The sequence below is a fragment of the Podarcis vaucheri genome (genome assembly GCF_965113315.1).
Source record: "Podarcis vaucheri genome assembly, chromosome: 11".
Lineage (NCBI taxonomy): Eukaryota > Metazoa > Chordata > Lepidosauria > Squamata > Lacertidae > Podarcis > Podarcis vaucheri.
Window position 1 is genome coordinate 13194123 of NC_138749.1, and position 14874 is coordinate 13208996.

At 43.7% G+C, this 14874-nt stretch overlaps 1 protein-coding gene across 4 annotated transcripts in view; it reads left to right on the plus strand.

The window, feature by feature from the left end:
* Nucleotides 1-14874, plus strand: part of DCC (DCC netrin 1 receptor) — a 948093-nt gene that overhangs the window by 793322 nt on the left and 139897 nt on the right. For all 4 annotated transcript variants that reach the window (XM_082241768.1, XM_082241769.1, XM_082241770.1 and 1 more), the window contains 2 exons: nt 4734-4875; nt 10249-10359. In XM_082241768.1, the coding sequence (XP_082097894.1) occupies nt 4734-4875; nt 10249-10359 (253 nt within the window). The remainder of the gene's footprint in view (nt 1-4733; nt 4876-10248; nt 10360-14874) is intronic.

The window sequence follows — 14874 nt, forward strand, 5'->3', positions numbered from 1 at the left end:
ATGCATATCCGGGTTATTTGTGGGGCATAGGAATTCATTCATATCTATTTTTCAAAATATAGTCCGGCCCTCCACAAGGTCTGAGGGACAGTGGACCGGGCCCTTCTTTAAAAGTTGCTGACCCCTGCATTTAGCCGCTAAGATCTTCATTCCAGGCCCATCACTGGTGATGTTATCAGCTCTGAACATTGAGCCAGAGTCAGCCAAATGTCACCCCCTCAGCGAAGACACCCGGGGCAGCCCGCCCCCGCCGCCCACTTCCTCCGCCCCTGTCTAGGGTGACTGACACATAAAGAGACTGTTGGTTGCCAGAAGTAGCTGGAAGTGACTCCGGACTGAAGGTACTTCAGGACTGGAAATCACAGCCAGGTTCCTCTGCTCCAGAGTGGCTAAAGAGGGTAGGGAATCATGTTGACAGAAAGACAGAGACATCACTTCAGACTAGGATTTCAAAAATAGGGGTGGAGGGAAGAGAGATCTGCCCCTCAGGTGGCTGGTGTTATGTAAAGCTGATGTGCGCTATGTAATGAAGCATTAAGGCCTTTTTGTTTATGTTGATTTTTAGTTTATTTGCTCATTGTAATTCTTTGAACATGCATACTTTTCAAAAATGATGTGTAGAGCAAGTGTTGGGGAACAGTTTCCAGATTGGGACTCTGATATAGGAAGGCTTTAATTTTATGGCTTCTTTGGTTCCGATCCATATCAGCCCTGTGGAACGCCCTCCCTCAGATGTCAAGGAAATAAACAACTAACTGACTTTTAGAAGACATCTGAAGGCAGCCCTGTTTAGGGAAGTATTCTAATGTTTAGTGTTTTATTGTGCTTTTTATATACTGCTGGGAGCCGCTCCGAGTGGCTGGGGAAACCCAGCCAGATGGGCAGGGTATAAATAAGTTGTTGTTATTGTTGTTATAAAATATTTTAGATATTTGAATGGCGATTGCTAATTGTGCAAATGGTGTCCCTTACATTTTGGCCCTGAGTAACTAATGGTATACCTTGATGGAATCAAGGTTCGGCTGAAACTTTGTGGCTCGTACAAAAAAGGCAGCTGGATCCTCATCAGCTTCTTTTTTCTACTCAGTAAAGGTAAAGGTAAAGGGACCCCTGACCATTAGGTCCAGTCGTGACCAACTCTGGGGTTGCGGCGCTCATCTTGCTTTATTGGCCGAGGGAGCCAGCGTACAGCTTCCGGGTCATGTGGCCAGCATGACTAAGCCGCTTCTGGCAAACCAGAGCAGTGCACGGAAACACCGTTTACCTTCCCACTGGAGTGGTACCTATTTATCTACTTGCACTTTGACGTGCTTTCGAACTACTAGGTGGGCAGCAGCAGGGACCGAGCAACGGGAGCTCACCCCGTCACGGGGATTCAAATAGCCGACCTTCTAATCGGCAAGTCCTAGGCTCTACCCAGTAGCATCTAGCAAACTAAAATCACAATCATGTGATTGTGTCACAAGTTTCTCCACCCCTGTTAAACAACAGCTGATGAAGAGAAAACATGCATCTTCAAGAGCTAGCTCAGTTAGTAGAGCATGAGACCTTTAATCACACGATCCTGTGTTAGAGACCCACATTGGGCAAAAGATTCCTGCATTTCAGGGGGTTTGACTAGGTGACTGTTCTTGTCCCTTCCAACTCTACAGTTCTTTGATTCTATGATCTTACTGTACTAAATATTACTGGGAGAGGAAGTACAGGGTTGTTGCTTTTTGGTGTCTAGTAAAGGTAAGGGGACCCCTGACCATTAGGACCAGTCGTGACCAACTCTGGGGTTGCGGCGCTCATCTCGCTTTATTGGCCGATGGGAGCCGGCGTACAGCTTCCGGGTCATGTGGCCAGCATGACTAAGCCACTTCTGGCAAACCAGAGCAGCGCACGGAAACGCCGTTTACCTTCCCACCAGAATGGTACCTATTTATCTACTTGCACTTTGACGTGCTTTCGAACCGCTAGGTTGGCAGGAGCAGGGACCGAGCAACGGGAGCTCACCCCGCCGCGGGGATTTGAACCGCCAGCCTTCTGATCAGCAAGTCCTAGGCTCTGGTTTAACCCACAGCGCCACCCGCGTACCTTTTGGTGTCTAGTTTCAGCCAAAGGAGGCAGTGTTTGGGGCTTACTAAGACTTCATGCACTGCATTGTGACACTTTTGCCGAAAAGGATTACTTCCCCCACCCCTTTTTTGAAAAATTGGAGGACAGGTTTCAGCACAGCCCTGGTAAATACCAAGAGCTGGCCTTTGGCGCTTGCCTGATCAACAGAACAGTTCCACCACAAACATATACAGTGGTACCTCGGGTTAAATATTTAATTCGTTCCAGAGGTCCGTTCTTAACCTGAAACTGTTCTTAACCTGAAGCACCACTTTAGCTAATAGGGCCTCCTGCTGCTGCCGCACCACCAAAGCACAATTTCTGTTCTCATCCTGAAGCAAAGTTCTTAACCCGAGGTACTATTTCTGGGTTAGTGGAGTCTGTAACCTGAAGTGTATGTAACCTGAAGCGTATGTAACCTGAGGTACCACTGTATATGGTTGGTATCATGTAATCTGACATACGAGCAACTAACACAAGCATTGCACAACCAAAAGTGGGCTGAGAAACTTTCTGAGTTAAAATAACAATCCAAGTAACATCAAAGAGCCCAGATTTATATGGAAACAACTCTGTGCTGTACAGTATCCATTCTTACTAAGGTGCAAATGGTCAGTTATGTAAGCAGTTGTGCTTTGTGGATATTCCCATAGGAGAATTGAAGTAGTTTATTTGACTGCTTGGACTTGAAATAGATTGTTTATTTTGATCCTTTGAGATTTGACATCTCAAGAATCTGCAGTTCGCTGATTTCACAGGGAAGTGTTAGTGTTCCACCCCTTGCAGAACTGGGGCTTTCATTGACTCTGGTGGATCTGAACTACTAGATAAAACCATTCATTTAATCCTGTTTTATAGGATTGCATTTATGTTAGGTTTTTATAGGATTGTTGCTACTCTCTGGAAATGATAGTACTTCAAGAGTGTTTTATAAGTTTGCTCTTCGGCTTATGGTGTGCATTTTAAAGCTATTTTTGAACATTTGCATTTTCATATAAGCATTATCTGCCTACAATTTTCTTTACAACCCTGGCTACTAAACCCACATTTAAAATAACCATTTCCAGAATTGAAATATGCAGTCTGTTCAGCCATAAGGGTACTTTGTATCATCCTGCATAGAGCACAGCTGAGACTGTATCACGCAACAAAATCTTAGGCAACACATATACACAAACCCGAGTTTTATAATGAGCAAATAAATTATGTGTGTGCCAAAGCTTATATTTATTTATGAACTAATCAACTTCCTACTGATAAAACTGGGTATGTTTGCAAAGTATTCATTGACACCTGCTATTAATTGGGAATTGTGACATAATTTTGTGCAGTCGTTGGCAGGCGTCACTTGACTCCCAATTTAACTTGTAATCCTGACTGACCCTCCACTTTCCCTGATGTTATTACCTATCCAAGATGGTGGAAACAGCATCGTTTTTATCACAGCAACTGATGCGAATATTTTGCTATTAAACATTAAAATTACTGTTTTGTTATCACTGAAATACACATGGTTTTAATGATTGCCTGCATTCTAGCAGGATCTAGAACAAACTTGTCTGAAGTGCTGTTTGGTTCTTTCATTAGTTTCACATTTAGAAATAGACGCTATAAACTTAAACAGAAAGACAGTCTGTCTCCTCATAGCAGGGAAGGCTAACCAGGGTGGATCTACACACAGGAGGAAAAACAGTATAAATAAGTCAGAAATTAAATCGTTATAGCAAAAGAAAAAAACGCTATGGAAAATCGGAATTATTATTTTTTTGCTCTCCAGCGCCATCTGGTGCTGAATGTTTATAATGCATTCAAAATGTTGTTGTTTTTTTACTAATGTAGCCGAGTCCCAGTTATCCTGCGTGTGCCTGCTAAGATCTTATTGGTATCTTCAAGGCCCCTCCAGCTCTTCCTCCTTGTGTTTCTTCATTTTGAAACCAGATGTTGACTGGATGACCCTTCAAACAGATGCGTAGCCTCTGTAAAGTAGGGCACATTGGCACCACATTACAGGAGAGACTCCTATGACCAAATAATCATCTGTATGAACATAGCCCTCCACATGAAAAGTAAAAAAAAACACAGAACCTGGCATGAACATCTCATGGTTGTTTAGTTTTATATACAGAAAAGTACTTTATCTCCCTTTTTTTGCATGGAGGGGCAGTCAATGTTCTATTTCAAGTCTCTGGTCTAATTGCCTCTGGTCTCTTTTGGGGGAATCCTGCAGTGTGTTTAAGTTTTTACTCTGCTAACTATACGTTGGAGTTCTGCTCTGGATCAATATTGAGTAGAATTCCCACGATTGTGAGCCCCAAACCGGAGTCTGAAGTGGCACCACCCTGACACTTCAGCTGGCTTTAGCATGTTTGTATGATTTAGTTTTAAGAAAGAGTACTTCTATTTTGATAAAAGTGCCAAAGGTGGCAGCACAAAATGGCTGCCATGGGCAACAAACAAACAAAATGGCAACAGTACTCTGTACGAGTGAGTACTGTCAAATAAATGTGTGTATATACGTGTGTGTGTGTGTGTGTGTGTGTGTGTGTGTGTGTGTAGGTGAGTATTGCGTATAATTTGATGTAGAAAACCTCTTCTACGAAAATAAAATCAGCTTTAACGTTTTTGTTTTACAGAGCATCAAAGTGAGCTGGCTACCACCGCCTCCTGGCACACAAAATGGATTTATCACTGGCTACAAAATACGACACAGGAAGACAGCCCGCAGGGGTGAAATAGAAACATTGGAGCCAAACAACCTCTGGTACCTGTTCACAGGTCAGTGTTTACACGGTTACGGCCTTACAGTGTTGTTGATGAAGGAAATGTTTTGGGAATAAAACACACTTTCCGTTCGAATGGGATGTCATTCCCCTTGCATTTAGCTGACGCTTATTGGACTGTACAGCAACAACCCTCATACATTTTTACTTTGTTTCCTCCTTAATGGCTTTATCCTATGTGTGTGCCTCTCCATTTTCCTCTGCTTAATGAGATTGAAACACAATTCCCCATTCTGCCTAGCAGTTTCTATCCTAAATTAGTTTCCATGAATGCCAACTCAAATATGAAACCAAAAGCTGTCATGCTGCTACCGGGGTATTTATTTATTCTTCATAAAAAAACCAAAATGTCCATTTTTTTATGACATGTTGGATATGCAAGGATTCTCTCTTGGATTTTTACAGTGGTGCAACGTCTCTCTGGCCCATTTTGCATGGATTGCTAAGCCAAACCATGGCTTAGCACAAATAAGGAAGCATGTGGGCTCCCAGACAGGAGATTTTAGGGACTTTGCTTCTCCTTGATCTTTCCGCTGCTACACCATGCTGAGTTATGATACAATATGATACGATAATCTTTATTGTCATTGTCCTATACAGAACAACGAAACTGAAAAATTCTACATCAGACATTCAAAAACCAACAAGCCTGCTATCCCAGCTATCCCAGCCTAGTTAACCCCCTAAAAACTTTGGTACCTCATAATTAAATACAATATACTCCCATAGAGACTACCTTACACTGCGTTTAAAACCAAAAGTTGGATAGTAACTGTTTCTCAGGCGGCTAGCCCTAGTCTTTATAACCCTGTACCTTCTTCCAGAAGGCAGAAGCTGAAAGAGATCATTTCCGGGGTGCGTACTATCCTGCGCTATCTCTGCAGCTTTCTTATGACACCTGGAAGCATAGATTTGATTCAAGATGGGAAGAGTGCGCCCAATTATTCTCTCCGCAGTCTTTACAACCCTGGACAGCTTTGTTTTTTCCCAAACCACACACAGGGACCATAAGTTAATACACTCTCAACAGTACAATGGTAAAATGCCATCAACAGGTCCTTTGAGATATTATTTTTCCGGAGGATTCTCAGAAAATATAACCTCTGCTGTGTTCTCTTCATCAGATCTTTACTGTTTTCAACTGTTCTCAACGTTCAGCCATGGTTTGGCGTTGTGTGTCATCTGAACCCATGCTCATGGTTTAGCTATATATCCATACAGTGAAATGACATAGTGCAGCAATTGTGAATGGCAACTATGCATTCTTAGAAGATAAAATAAAGAGGTGAACTCTTGTTTCTCTGGTCCTTGTTTTGGCTCTGTTCCTGTTCAAGCACCTGAGTTTGCTATTAGAGGGGATCCTGGTACTGTTTATGGCACTACTAGACAGGGAGGGATAGAGGAAGCGGAAAAAAGAGTGCCTTGTGTGGTTGTTGTTTTGATATTTCATCCGAAAGGTCAACTCTGCCACTTCTGCAATAGGACTTTGGTAGTTTCTCCTCCACCTATGGGAAGTTCTCCTTCAGATTCCACATCTAGAGGATGTCGGGGGCCATATGATCCCATCCCAAGCTCCTTACCAAGAGATGATACAAATTAGAACAGAATTAGAATGGTCCAGGAATAAAAAAGAAAGAAAAATGCCCCTTCATTTTCTAAAGAATAATTCCATGTGTTAGAAGAAAACATGCTTTTATTCCCTTTGGAAAGCTGTAAAGTAGGCAATAATCAGGTATGAAGTAGAACCAATGTACCTTCTAAACATTGTTTAGAAGAGAATATTCAGCTGAGAAGCTCCTTGTGCAGAGCTGGTGTGGTTGCGTAACGATGCACCAATGAAATTTCCTTCTTCTGCATAACTCTCAGTGATATTTAAGAGCTGTCAGTGTGGTTGTCATGAGATCGATTTAATTTTGATTAGTTTGGATAGGGGTAGCCTGTGTATGGAACAGAAGGCTAAAATTACAGCCATATAAAGATATAGGAGCAGCTTGCACCAAAAGCCGATGGGGGCGCACATTGTCTGATGATATGCCTAAGACTTCTAGTGCGCTGGCAAAATCTGCCCTCCAATTTCTTGCAAGCTTTCTTCCCCTGCAACAGAGACTTCTATTTTTCCATCTCAGAGTGCTTGAGAATTTCTTTAGAGCGGGGATAAGGAACCTGTGATCCTCCAGCTGCTTCTGAATCGCAATTCCCATCATACCTGACTATTGACCACGCTGACTGGGGTTGATGGGACTTGAAGTCCAACAACAACTGGAGGGCGAAAGTGAGGTGGCCAAGGGTGATGTGCATCTTTGGCTTTCCAGGAAAAAATTCACCAGCACTCAGTCCCCTTTCTGGCTGCCCATGCTTCCTGTTCTGGAAAGTTGGCTTATACTGAATCAGACCATTGGTAAATCTAGCTCAGTTTGTCTACACTGACTGGCAACAGAAAGCAGTTTCCAAGCCCTACTGAGAGATGCTGGGGCCTTCTCCAAATAAGTCAAAGGCTGTACCAATGAGCTATAGACCTTCGAGAGCCAGTGTGGTGTAGTGGTTAAGAGCGGTAGTCTCGCAATCTGGGGGACCGGGTTCGCGTCTCCGCTCCTCCACATGCAGCTGCTGGGTGACCTTGGGCCAGTCACACTTCTGTGAAGTCTCTCAGCCCCACTCACCTCACAGAGTGTTTGTTGTGGGGGAGGAAGGGAAAGGAGAATGTTAGCCGCTTTGAGACTCCTTAAAGGGAGTGAAAGGCGGGATATCAAATCCAAACTCTTCTTCTACTCTTCTTCTTCTCTACATAGGAGGAGGTCTTCCCCTGGGCTATAATTGGATCATGAGAGCTATAGTGAGAGAACAGTGCTGAGAGTTGTTGGAAGACACCTATTCTGGTTACACAGCTACCATACCCAGAGTTCCCTGAGAGGAGGGATTGATTGTCAAACCACTCTGGGAATTGTAGCTCTGTAAGGGGTTTCTTAACAACTCTCGGCATCCTTAGCAAACTACGCTTCCCATAATTCTTTGGGTGAAGTGGCACATTAGTAATTTATATATATGGTGATTATGTGGCTCTTCACTTCAATGGGTCTACTCTGAGCAGGTCTAGCAATTCTAGGATGCGGGTAGCGCTGTGGTCTAAGCCACTGAGCCTCTTGGGCTTGCCGATCAGAAGGTTGGTGGTTCGAATCCCTGTGAAGGGGTGAGCTCCTGTTGCTCTGTCCCAGCTCCTGCCAACCTAGCAGTTTGAAAGCACACCAGTGTAAGTAGGTAAATAGGTTCTGCTTTGGCAGGAAGATAAACGGTGTTTCCATGCGCTCTGGTTTCCATCACGGTGTTCTGTTGTGCCAGAAGCGGTTTAGTCCTGCTGGCTACACGACCAACACCAGCTCCCTCGGACTGAAAGTGAGATGAGCACCGCAACCCCATAGTCACCTTTGATTGGACTTAACCGTTGAGGAGTCCTTTACCTTTCCTACCTTCACAACCCCTTTCTCTTTTATTGTTTCTTTGGAAGCTCGAAGTTTTTAAATTTTTTTGCTGTCCTGCAGTTTTGTATTTATTGGCCCAATTTTATTTCTGTTCTCAGTTTTCTGTTTCCTGATATTTTATGATGCATTGCAATTTGGTTCTTTCCGTTTTTGGCCATACATCACTTTAGAAATATATATTGAAAGGTGAAATAAAAATCTTGTAAATAAACCAAAGGTGCAGGGTATCTGTTGCAATTTGTCAGCCCGCGTATAAAGTGAGCCGTTCGAGAACTTTCAAGGAAGGCTGTAGAAATTCATTTTTAAGTAGGCCAAATGGAAAGGAAGCAAACACATCTTTCATTGCTGCTGTTTAGTTGCGTATTACAGGATTTCCAAAGGAGCTGGAAATCATGCAGCTTTTAAAGAGATGATTTAAATATCCAAGCAGCAAGACTTTATGTCTCCTTAAAAGCTTCTGCTGGTGAAGGCAGGTGTTTCTGCCCACTAATGAGGACAGCTGCAATAGCAAAGAAATTCAGAGCTACAACAAGGACTCTAAATCAAGACGATTGATTTTATTGTAAGATTTGCCATCAGCTAAAATTTAAAAGTGTTGTTTTTAATTTTGAACATTCTTCCCCAGAGGAATTTTGCAATTAAATGTGACTGTTTATCTTTATGCTTCATGGTCAGTATGAGATGCACAAAATGATAAAAAAGCATATATTGCTGTCGCAGGGAACAAAGGCGCAGCGCAGAGTTAGCACCAGCATGATGCTTCTCTAATAGAGCCTAGCCATAGAGTGGAAGGCATTAGCTGTGCCAGGATTCACACTGGTTCAGATTCATTCACACTTCTGTTAGGAACACTGCATGTTGCAATCAGTAAGACTATGCTTTGCCAAGGCACAAGGCAGGTGGCACCTCTAGAATTCCAGGGAGGTGTTGTGGTTCAATTGTCAAGCTAGGACTTGGGAGACCAGAGTTCACGGGGTGAATTTGAGCCAGTAACTGCCTCTAAGCCTCATCTACCTCACATGGGGACACAGGTGGTGCTGTGGTCTAAACCACAGAGCCTCTTGGGCTTGCCGATCGGAAGGTCGGCGGTTCAAATCCCCGCAACGGGGTGAGCTCCTATTGCTCTGTCCCAGCTCCTGCCAACCTAACAGTTCGAAAGCACACCAGTGCAAGTAGATAAATAGGTACCACTGTGGTGGGAAGGTAAATGGCATTTCTGTGCACTCTGGTTTCTGCCACAGTGTTCCGTTGCACCAGAAGCAGTTTAGTCCTGCTGGCCACATGACCCGGAAAGCTGTCTGTGGACAAACGCTGGCTCCCTTGGCCTTAAAGCGAGTCACCTTTGACTTTACCTTACCTCACATGGTTGTTGTAGGGATTAATTGCAGAGGGAGATAACCAGTGGCATGCGGTCAGTTGCCTAGGGGAATTAAGTTTGTCCCCTAAATGTTCCCTTGGTGCCTCCTTCCCAAAGTCCAGGAAGCTTTTGCTCGGCTTAGGGAGAGAGGCACGATGCTCTGATGGGTCAAAGAGCCCTTTGACCACCTTCCAAAAGCACACCTAGCTTGAGGAAGGATACAGTAAGGCTCCAAGATCCTGTCCCAAAGCCCAGGAAGCTTCTGTGTGGCTCAGGAAGGAAGGTGCAATGCTTACAACTCATGACATCAGCCCTCCACCAATCGCCCTCGCAATCTGGTTCCTGTGGCCCCAACGGCTCTCCACATGCCACTGGAGAGAACTGTGTACACCACCTTGAATTCCTTGGTGGGCTGTAAATGAAACAAATAAACAAAGCTCCTTTTGGGTGTACATGGCCTTTGTAGATTGTGGCTCATCAAATCCTGCTAATATTAACTGAGCTTTTTGTATGTCTTGATTTGTATCATATGCAGGTCTTGACAAAGGCAGCCAGTACAGTTTCCAAGTTGCAGCTATGACAGTCAATGGGACAGGACCTTCCTCCGACTGGTATACTGCAGAAACTCCAGAGAGCGATCTTGATGGTAATTGTATTTTTTTCACAGCCGTTATAACTGCCTTTTTGCTCATTCTGATGGTTGCCTTGCCCTTCAGCTAAGGTTGCGGTGGAGGTCAGGAGCATTCAGCTTCCAGACCCATTGGAGCTGCCATCTGAGTGCTTTCTCTCAGCAGAAGGTTTTTACTGGCTGCATGCTGTTAAAATTCTCCCGGTGTATGGACAAGTGAAGCAGAAGTGAGAAAAGAAAGGCAGCTTCATTTCTCTCCCACTACGCTCCTAGCACCTGTGTTTAATTTTAACTTCTTTCCCAGCTGTTGCTGTTGCAACTTTTGCCAAAATTGTAATATTGGGGTGGTTACCGAAAGCCAGGTTTGTTTTTAACCATATTGCTTATTCTTCCATGATACAATTCCTCTGGGGGGTTATCAAAAGAACCGAATGGTCTATCTGCTATCAAAATAATATGCAGAAGTTCTCTGGGACCTTGGTCTGAAACACTTGAGCAGCCAGTTCTGGGCACTTGGATCTGGGATTTCCATTGCCCCCGAAAAACGTATACGAGTGCCATGATGGTGATCACCATTCCTCATTGGATCTGTAGCCTTCCAGTCCCCAACTCCTATCACTCCCAGCCAGCATGGCCAAGGGTCTGGGATGATGGGAGCTGCACCCCAACACTTGGGAAGGACACAGGATCCCTGCCCCTCTGGTACAGTTTTCAAATATGGATGTTTCATTCAGCTGTCATAGCTGATTGGTCAATGACAGAGCCATTCATGGCCCCATATACAGCAGACATTTAAAGGGGTCGCATGCCACTTTCAATAATCACGCCTCTCCCCAAGGAATCCTGGGAAACCTAGTTTGTCAAGGGTGCTGAGAGTTGTTTTAGGATACCCCAATTCCCCTCACAAAGCTGCAACAATTGGTTTAACCCTCAATCCCTCTTCCCAATGAATTCAGTTGATCTGTGAGGGAACTGGGGTCTCCTAAGTACTCTCAGCACTCTTTACAAAGTACAGGATTCTGTGGAGGAAGCCACGACTGTTTATGATACTCCTTTAAATGTATAGCTCAGATGGGAGCCATGTAGGGATATGAGATCCTTTCCCTCAGGCTGGTGTCTTTTTTTGGGGGGATGGGGGTTGGAATTGGGATTTTGCAACTGAAACTCCAATAACCATCTCACTGCTGAGAACAGCACCCTGCACCATACTTGGTTTTAAACATATTTCCATTTGTTCACACTGCAGAAGCAAGCACAAGGGCACGAAAACATTTAGAGCCAAGCCTGTACCTTGAATCACTGACCCAGTTCTGTACCTCAGTGCAGACCCAGTCTAAATTGCTTCAGAACACACACACAGTCTGGCTTTTTAAACACCCATCACCTTGCAGCTTCATGTTTTGCGCTCTAGCTACCTCTTGGGATGGCTCCTTTGGCGAGATCTGCAAGGTTAGAGGCATGCAAGGATCACCTTTGGTGCTGCTGTGTGGATGGTTAACTGCAATTCCCTCTCTGCTCTTTTGCTGTAGAAGTTCCTTCACCGGATGCTTTTTTTTTTTTTTTTGCATCTGCAGTAACACACACACACACACACACACACACACACAATGAAGAGTGTCTTGAAGAAACTCCCTTAACTCCCTATGGATTGCCCATTTAATTAGTGTGTTTTGTTAAAGCGGTTAGAAATCCAAACACTGCTGCTGATCCAAGGTTCCCTGGAAAGCCAGAATAGTCTTTCTGACAGCTGGGAGCATTTTAAATATTTATTTTGAGCATAAAGCATTATGCTTTTTTCTCTGAGGGGGGGAAGGAAACCACTGGATGCTCAATTTCCCCCAAAACATCCGACTCAAACAGTTTAAGTAATGATGTTGGGGATCCTGGATCAGTCTTGTATAGGAATATTCTGGAGGAATATATTTATGTGTATTCTGGGGATGCTGTTTAACTTCTTTTCTAGACAAGAGCAGATCTCCTCCATTTCTGCACTAGGTTCACTCTCCATTCAGCTCTTCCTGAATTCTGTGTTTACCTAGAAGAATTCCTGGAATTAATTCTAGAACTGGATAATGCTCAGTTTGCTCCAATTTTCCATGCACTTGCACTCATCTTCCCCTCTATATTACCATTGCGTCTGTGAGCATTGATGAAACACCGGACTCTTGATGCAACTGTATATACGATTGCACTTGGCACAGTGTTTTATATTGATGAACATGTGCTCTCGTGAGCACTGATAACACACCATGTAGAGAGCTGCATCAGACCATTGGTACATCATCTTCAGTATTGTCTACAATGACTGGCAATGGCTCTTTGGGGTTTCAGATACGGGTCTCTCCCCAACATACATGGAGATAGAACCTGGGCCCTGGAACTGTTAAGAACTGGAAGCAGTGGCACCCTGTGCTGTCTATATACAAAACTGGTACATAAACAGTGGTACCAAATAATGTGGTATTCCAAAATCCAGAATAAATTTGAAGGAGGGAAACTTTAGAAGCAATTTTTTTCCTCTTGAAGGATTGATTTATATGATCTCCCTACTCTGCTGTTGAATACACACACACATATTCCTTTCAGGTTGGATCGTTGTCACACTGATTTGCCCCAGGTTGCTCCTTAGGTGAACTTCTGTCAGTGTAGAAATATCCAGGACAGGAGTAACAAATATGGTGCCCTCCATATCTTGCTGGACTCCAACTCCCATCAACCCCAGTGGCCAGGTATAATGGGAGCTGGAGTCCAGCAATATTTGGAGGGCACAACATTGGCTGTCCCTGATATAGGAATATGCATAGATACAAATTTCATCTCTGTGTGTCTGGGTAGCCCAAATAAAGCCCTCTGCACAGGAAAAAGGCTGAAGCAGGTGATATTGCTGAAATTCAAAGTTCATTTGATCAGAATTCCAATTTGCCTCCCTCCTACTCCACAGGTGAATTATGAACCGAACACTACTTCTCTTTAAATTCTTCCTCAGCTTTCAGTGGGGAAAACCAACATCAATGCAGGAAACATCTGCTACCAGTTAACTATCCCATATCCCATCAAGTTTTGCATTTAAGCTATACCTGTGCCCTTCCTATGTTTTCATCCTCTCCATTTATTCACCCCTCCCCCTCGTGATTGTACAACTATGAGGACACATGCATGTGCTATACAGTGCCTGGTATAAAGTTGTCCTTGAAGAGCAATGAAGGATTATGAAAAATAGTAAAGTATCCTGAACATTTTGATGTCCCTCATTTTAATCCCTGCCCTTGAAGTGCAACTTCCCACCCCTTTATGCCTGCTGCGTTTGAATATGTTCCTAATGATGTCCAGCATTCCAAAGCAGCTTTCTTTATTTTAACAGTAAGAAAATGTATTGCATTTCAAATACGTGCACACAGTGGTCCGGGAGATACTTAATGGTGTCGTGTTTGTTTGTTTCTTTGTCTGCTCTTCCTTAAATGTATCATCGTTCAAGAATAGATTGACTTTGAGACTGTGGAGACTGTGAAGCCCTTGCAAATGTTGCTGTGTGCATTATGCGACCTCTAACATTCTCATAAGACTTTCCAGTGGATCCAGCAGTTCCTCAGAAGAATTTTATTCCGCCCCCCAAATTCACTGCAAAGCCTATAAACTATCAAGGGCACGGACGGCAGAATCAATGACAGCGTCGCTGAAAAGTATTAATCCCGTCAGTTTTTTACTGCCTCCCCTCCGCCACCCACCACCCAACGTTTATAGTGGGAATACTTCACAATCAAAGGAGGCCCTTTTCTCGGAGTTTGCACCAGCGTTTTGCATCTGAGTCCTTTTATCTCTTCCATATGGCTAAAATATGACAGGCCTCCTTGTGGGGGGAAAAGATTGCAACTTGTTTCTTCCGCTCTCAAAGAGACAAGCTGCTTTCCTGCTCTTCTGAGGAGACTTGTGGTATGGTAGCTCCTAGGCAAACCTCCAGCAAAAGGGCTTGCTTTCACCTCCAAAGGGTTTTTAAAACACCCACCCACACCATTAGACTGGATAACCATCTCATTCCTGGCTTGCACGTAATAAAATGCAAACGAATGCATTGTTAATAGAATGCTGTCGGTATATCATTATTTTCCTAGACAGATATCTTACACCCCCCATATGCTTTAGTATTAATCAGAGGAGGCAGGGTGAGTGAAGGAAAAATGAAAATATGCATGGTTGCGATAATGAATGCCACAAACCCAGACTGTCGTCACATAATGTTAGAAGCACTGACTTATTTAATACTGCTTAAGTTGCTAGTCCATTGTTCGCTTACTGGCTTTTCTGAGCTTGCTTGCTGTTCACTATTATGAAATGTTTTTCTGTGAGTAATATATGCACACACAGAGAGAGAATGAGAGTGACTTCCATGTATTTAATTTATTGAACTTACTAGTTTTGTCCTCCGCCATCTTTTCATAAAAGATAATTCTTGCTTCCCCGCTTGTCTGACTCTTCAAAGAATAATAATTCAATGACAGGAAGGCGAAAGCATAGTTTGGAGATGACTGCATCTGT